The 17,089-nt window shown below is 47.5% G+C and overlaps 1 protein-coding gene across 1 annotated transcript in view; it reads left to right on the forward strand.

Annotated features, from left to right (window-relative positions):
* Positions 1-17,089, forward strand: part of TANC2 (tetratricopeptide repeat, ankyrin repeat and coiled-coil containing 2) — a 91,288-nt gene that overhangs the window by 57,803 nt on the left and 16,396 nt on the right. Inside the window, exons 9-15 of the mRNA XM_017833332.1 lie at positions 2,189-2,297; positions 6,534-6,656; positions 7,688-7,924; positions 9,749-9,934; positions 10,725-10,818; positions 15,810-15,943; positions 16,643-16,766. Coding sequence (XP_017688821.1) covers positions 2,189-2,297; positions 6,534-6,656; positions 7,688-7,924; positions 9,749-9,934; positions 10,725-10,818; positions 15,810-15,943; positions 16,643-16,766 — 1,007 coding nt within the window. The remainder of the gene's footprint in view (positions 1-2,188; positions 2,298-6,533; positions 6,657-7,687; positions 7,925-9,748; positions 9,935-10,724; positions 10,819-15,809; positions 15,944-16,642; positions 16,767-17,089) is intronic.

Here is a 17,089-nt window from a genome sequence, read left to right on the forward strand (position 1 = left end):
ATAAACAGCCAATACAGGTTTCCATAATCTGTCCTAATGGGGCCAAATAAAACTCAACAATTGCTGCTCCTGTTGACTTCCAGATGTACTTGGCAACACTCAAGCTGTGCTTCAGTCACTTGTTTCCTTCTGATCCATTCCTCCTTCCCACGGGCATTCCTGGAGTGCAAATGCATTTGTCTGTCTCCTCCAGAAGGCTGTGACCTGATGTCCTCCTCCTGTTCCAAAGAGGAGAAGAGCCAAAGGAAGTCAACAGGCTGTGGTTAACTCAAGGTGCTACAACCACTTCCAAGGCCCTTCTGTTGTCCCAGCTTTTTGTGTTTTGTCCCTTCTGTCGGTGCTATTTGGGGAATTCTCACAGCACAGACGCGTGGGATGGGAGGCACTGCCCTGTGCACAGAGGCGTCCTCACGGATCCGAAGCTTCAGCTGAGGTATCAAAGCTCTGTTGTGCTGGGCAGAGTCACCATCTGGAGAGGCTTCTCCTTCTCCACGGATGGGAAGTGTGGAGCGATGGGATCCCGGCACGGGCCCTGTGCCAGGCCAGGGTGTGGAGAGCAAAAAAAGGGGTTTTCTTCACTTTCTTTTGGTGCTCAAGTCACCCCGAGGATGGAGATACTGTCAGTCCATAAAAACATTTCAGACAACAGTTACTTGAGTTGATGGTACCTCTGTAAATTGAGTTGCATTTCGGAATGAGGCACAACAGGATTCCTCACCAGTGCAAGAGTTTATTACCTGTAAAAGGGATGTGGTGCTCTTCCACCTGTCCAGACCTGAGGATCAAGCCCTGCCTTGTAAGAAAAAGGTGATTTGTTCCTCATCCCACTCCTCCAGTGGGCACATCCACTGGCAGAGCATCCCCAGGCCCCACTCCCATGAATCCATGTGTTACTGCTCCTAAAGGAGGTTCATTGGCAGGGCCTGGAGGGACCTTGCCAGACACCTGGCCAGGGCATTACAAGCATTGTGCTTTTATGCTTTTCTTCTTTTGGTTTATTTTGAGATGGAAAATCATTCCCCCTGGGTGTGGATGAGCTGGTAAATCCCCACTGTTGTAAAAGCTTCTATCCTGTGTAATATTTACTTGACGTTTGGCCATCCCAAGGATTTCTTTGCTTTACCAGACAGGGATGAGCTAATAACATTCCCTGTCCTTAAAAGCCCTTTTAAAGCCACGGTTGATCTCATGTTTTATTTTCCTTGGCCTGGAGGGGTTTGATTGCTTTTAGTGTAGTCACTTTTTTTTATGCAGTTCCAGAAATGAAGTGGGTTAAAAGGACTCCCTTGGGAGCACCCAGGGGCTTAAGGAAGAATGTAATTTTGTTGGTAAAACCAAGGAAACAGCAGACACAGCCCACCGAGGTTCCAGCATGGAGCCTCAGCAGCTCCTGCCCTGCTTGCTGCATCTCCTGCAGGGGCAGGTATTTGCTGCTTTGCCCAGAAATTATATTAAAACATCACATTTTTGCACCTTGTGTGTTCTGTGTGTCTGTGGAGAATCAGCTTCTCGCATCTTTGGGAAGATTCAGCCATGTTGGACTTGCAGTGTTACAAGCTGGAAGTCTGTAAATGTTTAAAAATGTCAATAAAAATGACCTTTAGCGGTGGAAGTTGTTGTCTGGTTTATTATATTTTGCCTTAAACAGGGCCTGGTGTGTAGCTCAGTTAATTTGCTTTGGTTGTCAACCTGGTAGGTCATGGCCAGAAGCATCTTTATTACTGGAGAATGTGTTTACAAGGAAATAAAGCTTCACTGCAGGTCTGGCACAGGGTGGAAAGTGCAGGTGCATTTAAAGGACATTTTTTTCAAAGTGTGGTTATTCTAAATATGGCGTTTCCTAGTGACTCCAGGGTTGGTGACAAGCTTTGCAAGTGTGGTTCTTCTCTGTTAAATGACTAGAAAAGTGACACTTCAGTTTTCATGGAATTGTACCTCTGCTGTTTTCAAATTTACATCTGCTCATAGAAAATCTATTGGGTGGGGTTTTTTTGCTGTCCTCCAATGTTTGGGGTGTTTTGAGCTATCAGTGCTTACAATTAATTGGTGCTTCACAGGTGAGAATTCATCCACCTCTGTTTCCCAAAGCTGGATGAGGTTGAAGGATTAGCAGGGGCAAAAATTACCCTCAAAAGTTGTTTTGTTGGTGTAACAAGAAATCCTAACACACACTTTCTTCTGATTTTAGGAGTGGCCACACCCTGCTTGCCTTCTGGTTTTCCCGACAAGAAGGAAAATTAAATCGACAGCAAACTATTGAACTGGGACATCACATCCTCAAAGCACATATTTTTAAGGTAACAAAAATTCAAATGAAGACTTAACACCAAGCTCATCCCCAGCACTGGCAGTGCTCAGTCGTGTCTGGTCGTGGGGTTGGTGTAAGAGTGTGATTGCCTGAGGCTGCTGGAGCGAGTAGAAGTTTGGAAAACTGGCAGTGGTATCTAAGAAATGCTTGAAATTAAACTCTCTTTCAGCCTGGAAATTCGGCAGATAGCCTCCTTCCCTAAAAATTGCTCTCCAGCCTAAGAGGTTTCCTCCCCTGTAAGATGAGTTCTTGTAACAGCATCCAGGAAAGAGAAATCTTTTAAAAGGGGATTTGAAGAATCCAACACTAAATTTAGGTGCTAAAGGGGAAATTTGCTGGTTGTTAACATTGGCTGGTCACTCCACGTTCCTCTTCACACAGGCATTTCAGACCTGGGTATTTGAAAGGCAAACTCGGGTGTGAGCATCAGGATGACCCATAAATATCGTTCTTCCTGCCTGCCCAGGTACCAGAGGATCAAAATTAGAGGGTGGATTTTTAAGGTCACAGGAAATACAGAATTTCTTACAGCTGTTGGGATCTGTGAGTGTTTAACACCGGTAAAAACAAGGCTGTACTTTCATCTGGTCTGTACAGGATTTTATAACTTCAGCACTGCTGTGGGTATTCCTAGAGCAAGCAGGTGGTTTGTGCCTTGTGTCAGACCTGTTGGAGTTATTTACTGCATTCCCTGTGCAATAAATACTGCACCAGTTTCCCCAGCAGGTGTAGCAGCAAAGTCTCCTCGTTTGGGAAGGCAATGGCTGGATCCAAAGGGAAGAACCCCAGCTCAGCACTTTATCCTCAGGGGGTCATTTCACATTTTGAGTTACATTCCCAAGGCCAGGTTCAGCCCTGAGTTTAGTGCTCAGCTGCCATTTAGGTCTGAATCTGGTTCCAGACCTTCTCCATTCCACACTTCCATGGTGGAAACCAGTAACAGGGATTCAGGCTCTGAGCAAAGGACAGTTTTCATGGAGTGGACGAGCTGTCTACAGATTCCAGGTATAATTGAGCAATACCTACAGTAGTAGAAAATCCAATTAGCATATGAGAAATGTCAGTCCAGCCTTCTGTTCCTCATCACTCAGCAAAACCTTTGGGTGTCCAACACTGCAGGAAGACCAGTGACAGAAAACCAGAACAGAACGTTGGTTGGAAGTACCACAAAGTTTTGGAAGGGTTTGAATTTAGCTAGATTACAAACTGTAACTTAGTCTTTTGCTTTTCCTTGAATAGATTTATTTTTGTTCCTTATTTTAACAAGTGTTTACTGGGGATTTGTGAGTGTTTACTGCACAGAACAAGAGCTGCATTAGTTTCTGAAGGAGGCATTAGGCTGGAATATTAGACTGTGTTTAAGATCTCGAGCATTCTTTAAACAAAATATTTCCTAGAGTACAAGCACGGGCTCTTTGCCTGTTGTAACCAGCTCTATTTGTTTCTAAACAAGCATTTTTTCCATTCAGGCTTTTCTTTCTGTCTGATCTTTTGCTGAAGCATTACCAGCCTGGCCGTGGGTTTTCTGCCAAGTAGGGAACATGTCAGGTCATCAATTCAGGATGTTCTTCCTCAAGTTTCCATATTATAGCAGCAGCTTTCTGCAGACACAAAGATCCTAATTTTGAAGGTATTTATGGAGGCCTGATGCCATTGTAATTCTGTTTTATTTACCCATCAGAAAGCCAGGAGAAGATCAGAACAGGACTAAAGCGTTTTGTTCAGAGACTGAGAGCTGGGTATAGAGGCAAACTTTGATAAAACAGTAGAGAAAATGTCTTTATCCTTCCCCAGTCCTCTGGTACCTTGACAAGGTGATGATGGAACACTTGGAATTTCCAGGTGTAAAAATTCAGGTGCTGACACACCTGACACATTGATGGGAAGACACTTTCACATTCCCCTCTTCACTCGCTGGCTGAGATCTGCTGGTTTTCTCTTTTAAACACAAACATCCTCAAACAGTTTAGGGGGAAAAAAAAAAAGAAAAAGTAAAATGTTTTAATGTTTTTAATCAGTTACCAGTCTTAACAGGAGCATATGGAAAGCCAGCTTGGAAAGCCTGGCATGGAGTGAAAGGGCACAAAGAGAAACGTGCAGTTGTCGTACGAGAAGACCCAACCTTCAGGCTGACGTGTGTTTTGCAAATCAAGCAAAGAGGAGGCTTTAATTTAATCTTAAATTAGTTAAAATGTCAGTAATCCAGATGTGGGTGATGCTTTGAGCAACCTGGTCTAGTGGAAGGTGTCCCTGCCCATGGCAGGGGGTGGAATGGGATGAGCTTTAAGGTCCCTTCCAACCCAAACCAGTCTGGGATTCCATAAGGTGCGAGTGGCCAAATAGCAGAGGAAGTGATAAGTCAAAAATTAAAGGTGCTGACAGCTGCATACCAGACAGGACAGAAGAAACCAGCTCTGGACACTGGGGTTGTGAGGGTTGGCAAAGTTATTCAAATGGTCAGGCCATGCCTTGGTCCCATTTTGGATGATCCCAGTGAAGTGGGAACCACTGGTGGTGTTTTGGTTTGATGTTGTATCACACTGAAATTTGCTTTTGCTGAAGAATTCAACCTGTACAGTTCTAAAAAGGGAATTAGAAAAGGAAGATACAAGATGTAAAATTAGAAACAGTGCAGGTTTTTTTCAGCAACTGAATGCTGATGGTGTTGAATGTATTTTTTCTTTAAAGGATAAATGTCACCTTTTAGGTCTTGCACTAATATCTAAGCATATATATTCTAATGCAACAGTTAAGATTTTTATAGCATCTGCGATTATCTTCAGAGGGCTGTTCTCAAAATATCTACCCTTTTCCTTGGTCCTTGATGGTGATTCAAACACCTTATTTATGGGCTTGATAGTAGTATAACAATTTTTAAATTATTTTAACCGTTTATTATAAAACTGTTTCCCATTTCCCAATTACATCATCCTGAGTTCATGAAATTTAATCTTGACCTTTAATGTCCTGCATTGTGTCATTTCAAAAGCTGCATTTAGCACTGGCTCAAATTCCTGATCTCTCTTCTCCCTCTTAGCACAAGCAGATCTTTTCCTCGGTTTAGCTGCCTGAATTTTAAGGAAACAAGCACATGGAGCTGTTATTTATAAAGAGCTTGTGTAATCTGTTGCTTCTTTTGGTGATAAAACTGTTCCAAGTGACAAATCTGTTGATGGCTGGAGCGATGCTGTGGAGTCTCTTCCCCACGTTGGAATTACAGGCCTGCAGCAGCAGGTGGAGATGCTGATTCCTGCACATCTTCCCTAAGAGGAAACAATCCCACTTTTTGCTGCTGGTTTTGTTCCCACCTTTTCAGTCCTACAAGCTGGAACTGTGATCCTGCTGTTTTGCATGGATACAAGTGACCCCCCCCCGGCGTGCGAGGAAGTGGAAATCAGGGTTTGCATATCAAAACAGAATTAAGGATGTCTGTGCAGTTTCCATGGAAACAGCAGATTTTAATGGGAAATGGATCAGAACAGCAACGTTTAGGGTGTACCCACATCACACAGCGAGCACAGCACGCAGCCAGGCTCCTTCCTGGAGCTCCAATCCCATCCCTCTCCTCTTCCATCCAGCTGTTCACTCCCATCTGTTGGCTACAGAGCAATTATGGCTCTTTGCACAGGAGGGAGAAACCTACAGTTCTGTGCTCTGCCAGTTAGTGATGCTGGAAAATATTTCATATTTTGGAATCTTTCTGGAAAACGTCAGACTTCCTGTGTGTTATGTATAACCTGACCATGGACACCAGCAGGAAAGGTCGGAGATGAGAAGGGGGAATACTGCTCCAGGCTGTGGTTGAGAGTTCCTCAATTTACCTTATTGGGAGCAGACATTGTCTTCTGGTTTAACTGTGTGAATAATAAGGAAATTTGTGAATCAGTCCTGCCAAAATAATGTGTATTTTATTTAAAAAGAAAAAAAAAGCAGCAACCTGTGCTCCTTAGCACGACGCTTGCTGAGGGTGTTGAATGGATTCTGGTTGCTCACAGTTTAATCCTTCCTTTCCTAGACCCTGGAAATGGCTACACAACCTTTACAATCTCTTTCCTACAAGTTTTTTAATCGATTACAAAGGTCAAGTGTGGCAAATCACTGCATTATCTTGGGTGTAGCCATTGTTGTCCTGAAATTCTTTGAAGTCCTAAGGACCAGGAGGATCTGCCTGGTGTAATGGAGCAGATTTGTGAGCTTGGGTCTCAGTCATCTTCTCTTTTTTTAGGGGCTGAGTAAAAAAGTTGGGGTGTCTTCCTCCATCCTCCAAGGGCTTTGGATCTCCTACAGTACTGAAGGTCTTTCCATGGCTTTGGCATCTCTGAGAAATCTCTACACCCCGAACATAAAGGTACTGGAGGAGGGGGAGGGAGAGCTGGGGTGGCACAGGAAGCTCCAGTGATGAGCAGTAACCACACATAGAGGATCCAGAGGAGCTCCCTGTCCATGGCAGTGCCCTGCCAAGGCTGAGCAGCTTCCTGGGTTTGTCCTGAGGTGGGGAGAGGCCATGAGTCCAGCTGGGATGTTTTACCATCTGGGATGGTCCCTCAACTCTGCTGCATTGATCAGGAATCTCCTTTTAATTGCAAGGAGTGAATAGTGAGTTTGTGCCTCTGCAAAATGATTCTCTGGGGGTTTTCCTCTTCAGAGATGTGGAATGAAACAACTGTTGTTGGAATGTGGCATAAAGGGCTCTGGCTTAGACAGGCACAAACTCAGATGTGACACCAAACCCAGGTGCCCATTTGCTGGTTCAGGCCCCTTTTTTGCTTTGTAAGGATGAATGTGTTGACTTAAAATGACCCCATCTCTGCAGCAGAAAGGATTTCAGACAGGGATACGGGTTTGGAATTGTTCCTCATGTGGAAGGATGTTTGTCCCAGCTCCTCCTCCCCATCCATATTAGGTGAGCCCTGTCCCCAGGTCCCTTCCTTGCCACTCTCCAAGCATCAGGTGGAGCCTTTTTCCACGGCTGCCGAGTGCAGAGGGAGCCGTGCAGGGATAACCAAAGCCAGCCCTAGGGAGGATCCCAGGGGAAGGATGCTGAGTACAGTTCTCTCCAGCTGTGTGGTTTCAGTCCCCATCCTGGGCTGAGACGCCGTGTCTGCAGCTGCTGCAGCAGGGCTGGAGTGACTTTGTTCCCAAACAAAGGGAGGCTGCACCACTCAAACCACTTATCAACCACTCAGGGACAGATTAAACTGCTCCATCTACCTAAAATGGCACCATCTATTGGGCAAGTGGTTTCACTCAGCATTTCATGTCCTCTGCTGTTTGTTTGGAGATGTGCAGAGGGCCCTGGTGTAACGTTCTGTTGTCACCCTGACAATAAACTCCCGTCTCTCCAGAACTCTCAGCCAACTGCTCTCCTTTCCCATCCAGGTCAGTCGGCTGCTGATTTTGGGAGGTGCAAACGTGAATTACAGGACAGAAGTGCTGAACAACGCCCCCATCCTGTGTGTCCAGTCCCACCTGGGCTACGCCGAGATGGTGGCTTTGCTCCTGGAGTTTGGGGCCAACGTCGACGCCGCCTCAGAGAGCGGCCTGACCCCCCTTGGCTACGCGGCTGCTGCCGGATTCCTGAGCATTGTGGTGCTGCTGTGCAAGAAAAGGGCCAAGGTAAAGTGGCCACCGTCCCCTGAAAGCTGATTTCAGCTGTTCCATGTCTGTGCAAGGCAGGGCGGGAGCTGCAGGACACGGAGCGCTCGCTAAGGGAACACCCTCCAGCAGATGAAGCCTTTTGGGGTTGGCTTTTCTGCTAAAACCCAGTGGCTTTAAAAATCCCACATCGACACCAAAGCTAAGGAACTCCTGAGAATAATTAATAGTGTGTGGAGTTCAGGTCTGAGGTAGGAGCTGCCCGATGTCCCTGCGCTGGTGACCTGCAGAGGGATGTCCTGGAGAAACCTCACAACGTTAAAATGGCAACGCTTTTTCCAGCATAAAACGTTCTTTAAATATCTCCTTGAGACACATTTTCCAAAAACTTCCATCAGACTTGTCCCAGAAAAATCCCTTTTGTTTAGCTTTGTGGCGAGTGTTTGGAGTTTTAATTGTATATAATGAGTCAACTTGAAATACTTTGTTGAAGAAGAAAATTGTGCTGATTTTTGAAGTGGAGCCTGCTGGAAACAATTTGTGGTTTCTCTATATGATTAGTTTCAGTTCAAAAGGCAAAATATGGGTTTCTCTAGTTTTGGTATGAAAGTCAGGATGACTGAGGGACTGTTTAGGTCTTGCTGGGTTGTGTTGTCTGTAATAATGCGAAGACAGTATAAAGGAAGAAAAGAATTTTGCTTTTGTTGGGATATTTTGAGAAGAGTTTGGTGACAGAAGTCCTGCCACTAACAGCTTTCCTTGAGCATCCCAACAGTGCTGAGGAAATACCCCAAAACCAGCTGGGTTTATTTTAAAGATGGAGATATTTGCAGTTAAACTGCAACACTGATTGTTGCAGGAGATGAGAAAGGAGAAATATTGATATGTTATTATTGTGAATGAGTTACAAGGTGAGAAATATTTCTCATATGTATTATATAACTGTAATTTGGTCGGGAGGCCCTGGCACAGGGTGCCCAGAGAAGCTGTGGCTGCCCCATCCTTGGGAGTGTCCAAGGCCAGGTTGGACAGGGCTTGGAGCAACTTGGGCTAGTGGAAGGTGTCCCTGCCCATGGCAGGAGGTGGAACTGGATGGGCTTTAAGATCCCTTCCAACCCAAACCAGTCTGAGATTCTATGAATTAATATTAGTAAAATATATTAAAATAATAATAATTTCCTATTTTTATGAGAAATAATAGAGCACTGAAGGGGTTAACCAGCAGGAGGATGATAACTGATCTTCCTTTCCTGTGTTCTCCAAGTTCCTGGTGTTGAGATAGGACCTAGAAATCGCAGCTGATGTATTCATGCCCCTGAGATACAACCAAATAAGTTCCTCCAGGGCTGCCAAGCACTGTCTCTGTTTCCTACTGACTGTGCCTGCCCTGGGTTCACGTTACAGTGTCCGGCTGCAGGCTGAGGCACTTCTGGGTCTCTCAAAAGAAATGGCATCTGGAAAACAGGCTGATTTTCCTTCTGTGGATTTGGCTAAAGAAGGTGGTATCAGCGTGTGTGATTTCAATCCACAAGAAAATTCGATTGCTGGACTTCAGGACTCAAAGGGAAAAATACTTTTGCAGCCTTTTAGTCTGAAGAAAACTGAAGGCAGCTAAAAAAATAATGGTGCCTTCCCCAAAGCAAACACTTGTGGCCAAGAGGATGCCAGAGCCCGGGATGTTGCTTTGGGAATGGTTGTTTTCTGGTCGTGGAAGGGACAGTTTACCAGAAAAATGCACATTTTGCACACGTGGCTTTATTCTGAAGCCGGGGCTGGAAACTCTGAAGAAGCAAAGACGTCGTGCCCGTGATTTGGTTTAACTGTGTTTTGTCATCTCTGTTCAAGGTGGATCATCTGGACAAGAACGGTCAGTGTGCCCTGGTCCACGCCGCCCTCAGAGGACACTTGGAGGTGGTGAAGTTCTTGATCCAGTGTGACTGGAGCATGGCTGGGCAGCAGCAGGGGGTGTTCAAGAAGAGCCACGCCATCCAGCAGGCCCTGATTGCCGCCGCCAGCATGGGCTACACCGAGGTAGGACCCACACGGCTCTGCGGGGAGGGGAACCAAGGGCTGGCTCCTTCCTGGCCAAAATGTTGGCCAGAGAAGGTTGTGGAGGTGGAGTCACTACCTCTGTCCTGTGCTCTGGGCTGGTTTCCAAGGGAGGAAGCGTAACAAGCCTTTAAGTTGTTGGAATAAATGTTTGGAATAAACTTTTGAGGATGAGGTGGATGAGCAGCGCGTTGCTTACGCTGCTCCTCCAGCACGGTCGGGGAGGGTGAGACCATGTAGCTTTGGATTGTGTGTCGGGGGAGGGAAGAGCCAAAGAGCTTCCTTCTGCCATCCTGGCAAAGGTTTGTGGTGGGAAAACGATGCATGGAATCATTTAGGTTGGAAAAGGTCTTTAAGGTCAAGTCACAGCACTAACCCAGCACTACCAAGCCAAGCGCTCCCGTCGGCCCCAGCTGCCCATGGCAGCCCCTGTTCCTTCTCCTCTCCTGAGAATGGGTTTCTCTTTAATCAAATACCTCCTCACCTCCTCGAGAGGCATCCACTGCACACGCTGGGGCATCTCCAGACACAGTTACAGGGAACTGACCCTTCCAGGGCTCATCACGTGCGGTCCTATCGAGACACTTGGGTGGGGTTTTTTTGCTCGTACAGGTTCAGTGACTGACCTCTAGAAGAACATTTCCTTGAGCTCAGGGTGCCAGGCAGAGACTGTTCCCTCCCCTCTGTGCATTCCCAGCAGCTCGTGTCGAGGTGTCAGCAGTTTCCATCCACCTCAGCCAGGTTGGTGAGCTGACAGGTCGTTTTGTTTCAGATCGTCTCCTACCTGCTCGATCTGCCAGAAAAAGATGAAGAGGAGGTGGAGAGAGCACAGATCAACAGCTTTGACAGCCTCTGGGGAGAGACAGGTGATTTCTGTAGATACTGTAGCTTCTTTGTGCATGTTTGTGTTTCTTTTATTGGGCTTCCTGCCCCTGATGCATCCCTGATCCCAGGCACTGCTTTGATGGAGAAGAATCAGTTCCTCTTGTTTGATGCCAGGTGATTAACAGGGGCCAGGGTGGAGCTTTGCACTCAGCTTAAGGAAAACAGAGAAGTTTGGGTTTGAAAATCCTGAGCTTCTGCAGCTCCTGGCTCTTTTCAGGAGTGTGAGGCACTCAGCATTCTGACCAGGTCACTGATTTCCCTGAAACATGAGATGGACACTCAGTTCTGCTCTTTCTCTCTTGATGTTGGGCATATTTATCCAAAGCATCTCCCTGTTTCTCTCTCCCCCTCTCCATTACATGCAGCACTATGGTGGTTAAATTATCCATTGATTTTCTGAAAACTCCTCATTATTTAGCACCTGGTAGTTAAACAAATGCCCTTTAGTGAAGTCCTTCATTTCTGCATTGATGGGTACAATACAAAATCGCTTCTTTCCTGACTTCTCCCAAAACAAAGGCAGCCATCCATCCCTTCTGCTCCACTAACATCTCCATTTCTCGAGCCATTCCAGCATGGAGTTGTTTGCTTTTAACTCCAGCGACCTCATAAATATTATCCTCTGTCATTTGTACTCAACTCACTGCTCCACTTGCATCACTGGTGATGTTGCTGTCAGGTTCATACACCCAGGTAATGTTCCTGTCTGGGGAGCAGGGCACGGATGGTGATTCTGTCAGCTTGGCTTAAAAATGACACGATCCAAGGGGACAGAGGGCGGCTGGAGTGCGGCTCAGTCTTTGCTCGTGTTGTTTCTGCTTTGGAGGGGGCAGGGTTGTATTTGGAGCTGGTTTGTAACTGTACCTTTGAAAATGTGGCCTTATTAGAGCCTTGTGATGAATGGAGTGTGTCAGAGAGCATTGCCCTGAGCTCCAAAGGACAAAGCTTGAGGGATGAGGTGTCCTGGGAAGAGCCCAGGGAGCGGCCAGGCTGCCCCGGGCCACTGGCAGGGCACTGGGGAAGGAGCCAACTCCTGTCCCCATGGGAATGGAACTGAGCAGCAAGGCCATGGGGCCATTATTAGAGGAAATAAGGGCAACAGATACAAATAAGCAATTTCAAAGTGCTTTGGGGTGTCATGGGAGAAAAAAAGGAATTGGATGTGGAATCAGCCGAGTGAAATGGCCGAGTGTTGGTAACAGGACAGGGGCTTTGTACCAGTGAGCTCACAGTGGGTGACCAGTCCTGAGATGGATCATCCAAATTGTTCTCTGGTATTTGGGTCACAAGGACTGTCATTTAAATAGGACCATGATCAAATGCCTTCAGAGTTCAATCTAAAGCCTCTCAGCCCTGCAAAGTAACCCCATGGGCAGCATCAGGCACTACAGATAAGCCCTTCCCTTCCTGTCCCATGCCCTGGGCAGCTCTGACATTCCCAACCTGCCTGTTTCCATCTCTGGCGTCCCCCTTCCCATACCTCTGCCCCCAACAATGCCAAAAACTGGACTAACCAGGCATCTGGGAGTTTCTCTGCCAGAGAGGGTTTTCTGAGTAACTGGGACAGTTGGGAATGTGAATTTGTGATTCACGAATCACACACAAATTGAGGGCTCACCTCAAAGGAATATCCGTTTATCCCATTAAAATTGGTGAGGTGGGTAAGTGAGCAAAAGTGAACCAGCCACCAGATTGAGCAGACTTTGGTCTGCGTGGGACAACTCTGTAAGTTTGTATGAAACTCATGACTCTCACATTATTATATTGTTATTATTTCCCCAAAGGTAAATAGAGAGTTTAAATAAATTTGAAGAGGAGCGCTGGTTTCCACCTAAAAATAGCAATCTCCTTTAGAACTCTGAATCCTGGTTGTCTGGCTTTTGGTACTTGTTGCTCGTGTCTAATCTTCCCCAGAGCAGAGCCGAGTGCTTGGCTTGGTGATATCAGCCTGATATCATCCAAATGCCAGTGCCAAGTGACATCATAAGTTTAGGAATTGCTGACAGCACACTACAGCCAGCTCCAGATGGAGTATTTCCCCCTGGGACAAAACCAATATCAAAACCCAGCAGAAAAGTATCTGAGTCGCTTTGTGCTCAGTCCATCGGAGTCGGAGGTGCAAAGAGCGGCTCCGCCGAGCTGTTTGTCTTGCTGCCAGGCTGGGAAACAGATACACATGCTGGAGAGCAGCACTTGAATGATTCCTTCTCCAGATAAAGTTGTTTTTTCTCTAAGAAAACAGCACCTTCTCCGCACAGCAGCAAAGGCAGAATGTGCTGTGGCAGATCCCTGGTGTTGGAGGCCGTGGCTTGATGCTGGTGGAGAGGGGCACGTCCACACCTGAGCCTGGTCTCAGGTTTTGGTTGAGCTGTGTTTTGAGAAACACGGGGGTTGTTTTATGGTGTTTATGCCAAGACCTGGTTATTGCCCGGTGAGTTGTCCTCCTGGCACTGCATCCTCGTGATACAGCTGCAAAATGAACATTCCTGTTTGCCAGCCCAGGATCCTGCTTGCTGCTCCTTGGTGGACTCACCTTGGTTGTGCTGGGCCACAGGAGCTCCCTGGCAGACAGTAAAACTTCAGACCAACCCATTTCCATCTCCTTTAGTTCCTCTCATCACCTTTCCTTGGCTTTTCCAGTCTCCTTTCATGCACGGGCACAGCCTTACCTTGTGTCATGTGTTTTTTAGACTAAAAGCCATTGTAAGGTTGATGAGTCCATCTAAGGAGTGCTGAAAGAAGCAGGTACTCCTGGAGTTCTTCCTGAAGTAGTTAAATTGAGCATTTGGACTTGCATACCAGCCACAGGATAGTGCTCTGGGCTTGAGGTGAGCCACAGGATGGCAACAGCTGCTTTGGTTTGAGGGCTGGAGCAGCAGCCTGTCCATCTTATGGCAGGTGAGGGACCACGGGGGGTTCTCCAGTCCAGTCTTCCCACTGGTGAGGTCTGGGTGTGCCTTAATGGGCTCTGGGGTCCAGCTGGGCTGAGTTTCTCCATTTATGAGGATTTAGGTATCTGTGCACTGTACAAGACAAGCTTGGATGGGTTTTTCTCAGCAGCAGGAGGCAAATCCAGATCATCAGTGTGGAACCTTCCTGAAGGAGCAAGGTCTGGCTGCTGAGCAGCACAAGAGCTTTTCCCTGGAGCTGGAGCTGCAGAGGACAAGCTGGAGCCACATTCCCACACCGGTTTCTTGGACCCTGAGGAACACAGCAGCAAAAAGAGATGTCAGTGCAGGCAGAAGGGATTTCAAGGGAGAGTGGAGAAACCATGGATCAAATCATCCTGTTTCAGTAAAGTCTTCTCCAAAGAACATTTCACGATGAACACCAAACACTGAAGTGATTTACAGTATTCTCATTGCTGCAAACATAAGTCATTTTGACGTGAAATACCTCAAATTAACCTGCAACATTTCAAGTGCAGGCAGGTTTAGAAATAGAACCCAGAGCCCTGCATTCCAATCCCTCTGCCTCCTCCTGTATTTGTAGCTTACGTTTAAAACCCACATGGATCCGATTATAGATTTTGCAGAACGTTCTGCTCGTGGCAGCGAGATGATTTTTCTTTTTAACTCTTGGTGTCTCTCAACTCCAAGAGAAGCAAACTCCACCATAACGTGGAGCAGAATCGAGAATTAATTAAATCCCCCAGCATTAACAGTGTTGCAGTTGGAAAGCCATCAACACCTCGTAATCAGCCAACCCACAGAAATGTACTTCAAAGAACAAACAAGCGACGTCAGGCAGAAATAAACTCCCACCTTCTGCTCCAACTCCTACCAGAAGCAGCAGAGCGTGGAGCCAGAGGAGCTGTGCTGAAGTGCACAGAAAGTTAGAGAGAGGGAGGAACCAAGAAGTCTAAAATTAACACCGAAACGAGTCACCGGCAGGTCCTGAACTTGGGACTATTTTCAGATGGAATGTGTCTTCTCTAACCCAACCACACTTGGGGAGTTAACAGAGCACATTTTGTCAGGGAAAGAGCTCTCAGGTGTTGCTTCTGCCCACCTGTGATATTGTGAGCATTTGGAAATGAGTGGTAATTTGGGGTTTGCACAAAGACCCTGGCTGGTAGGATCAGCCCTAACCAGAAAAAAAGCCCAGAATTGTCATTTTTCGTGGAGAACAGGTGATCATATTCATCCTCTTTTGCTTTCCATTTTTTTCCCTGGTTTCAAAGATCTACAGGCTAAAGTGGGATATGGAAGATAAGAGTTCTCCATGTGAATTACACTGCTCTGTGCTTGTTGGGACAGAGAAAAGCCACAAATGTGATTGGCATGAGTGTCTGTCAGGGAGCTGATGGTGCTCGCTGCTTGATCCCTCACTTGCTCCCTTGTAGTCATGGTGGGATGAGTCAAGGACAGGTTGAAGAAGGTCTTGTCAAGTACCTGAAGACCTGTGTTTTCTCTGGATATTGAGCCCCTACTCAGACCCCTTCAGCCTCACAGCCCGTGGCCTTGGCAGTGGGGAAAATGGTGAAGGTTTCATGTGATAGGACTCCACATTTCTTTGCAGCCATACCTGAACCTCAGTAACACCTGCAAGCTCATCTACACCTTTAACCTCATCTACACCTTGAACCTTGGTCACACCTTGGATGTCAGTCACACTTGAACCTCAGTCACTTGTGCCTGTGCATTATTTTATTGTGGTTCTTACCACGTTTCACTGCGACTCGGGGAAAATAATGAGAGGTGATTGACTCAACCAGCCTCTTTCCGTGATGTTTTCATGGAAGAGCTGACCTTTGAGGTAGCTAAAATGAGAAAAGCTAGAGCTGTAATGACAAGAGCTAGAACCGTACCAACCCACCCCACTTTCCTTGTCCATTTTGCCTGTCATGGGGTGTGTTTGGCGTTCCAGGCCCCATCGCTGGGATGTCCAGCAGAAAGACCCATCTCCAGGTAGGAGAACACTCCGCTGAGCGTGGGGCTCCTTCCCTTGACCGCTGTCCTCTCTCCCGCAGCTCTGACGGCGGCAGCGGGGCGCGGGAAGCTGGAGGTGTGCCGGCTGCTCCTGGAGCAGGGCGCGGCCGTGGCACAGCCCAACCGCCGCGGGGTCGTCCCGCTCTTCAGCGCCGTCAGGCAGGGCCACTGGCAGGTGAGTGAGCTGGCCCCTCGCTCCTTAGAACAGCCTCAGGTGTGGGGTCGGGCCTTCCCTTCCGTCTCGCTGGAATTGGGGCGGAGAAGAGGAGCCCCAGCTCTTGTGGGCAATGAGCAGAGTGAGAAGAAGTGATGTTGATGCTCCAATCACCCCCAGCTCTTGTTGCTTACAGACAGCTTTGCTTAAGTCCTGTCTTACCACAGAATGGTGGAATAGGTTGGGTTGGAAGGGACTCCAAGACCATCCAGTTCCAACCCCCTGCCATGGGCAGGGACACCTTCCACTAGACCAGGTTGTTCCAAGCGCCATCCAGCCTGGCCTTGGACACTTCCAGGGATGGGGCAGCCCCAGCTTCTCTGGTTATCTCACCATTTAGGAAACAAATGGGATGCTCCTGACTTAGAAGGTCATTTTTCCTGCCCTTATACCTCCATTGCTTCTCCCAATCCCTAATATTCCACTTTCCTGGTGGCAGCTCTGCTAAAGCTGGTATTTATATGGATCAGTGTGACACAAAGCAAAATAATTCCTGGTGCTCATTCCTGTTGGAGGGAGCTTGATTCTGAATCTCCTTTTCCTGCAACCCCAGAGGGCCTTGAGGGTTGTGAGGTTTTAGGACGTGGGTTCCGCTCTGCTCTTCCTCTTCTCTGGCCTCTTCCCAGCTGGGTCTCCACGTGCTGGCTCTGTGTGTTGCAGATCGTGGATCTCCTGCTCACGCACGGCGCCGACGTGAACATGGCAGACAAGCAGGGCAGGACACCACTGATGATGGCAGCGTCCGAGGGGCACCTGGGCACCGTGGAGTTCCTGCTTGCACAAGGTTAGAGCACGTCTTGGGGAGTTCTGGAGTCCCCCTGTGGCCAGTCCCACCTCACAGGCTCCTGCACAGCTGGAGTTTGGAGTGTCAGGGTCACACCACCCCATGTCCAGCTCCTTGGAGAACAGGGCTGGAGTAGTCATGGCCTTAATCTTGGCCATGTGTTGTGTCTTTAGTGCTCACAAACCCACCCATCCAAGTTAGCAAACAGAATAACATCCCAGGTGCTTTGAGCATTAAAAATGTGCCCTTGAACCACACTGGGAGTGTTGCCCTTAGACAAGGAATGGACACACAATGCCACGGAACCGTTGGCATCGCTGTGG

This window comes from Lepidothrix coronata, unplaced genomic scaffold, assembly GCF_001604755.1.
Source record: "Lepidothrix coronata isolate B3197 unplaced genomic scaffold, Lepidothrix_coronata-1.0 Scaffold213, whole genome shotgun sequence".
Taxonomy (NCBI): Eukaryota; Metazoa; Chordata; class Aves; order Passeriformes; family Pipridae; genus Lepidothrix; species Lepidothrix coronata.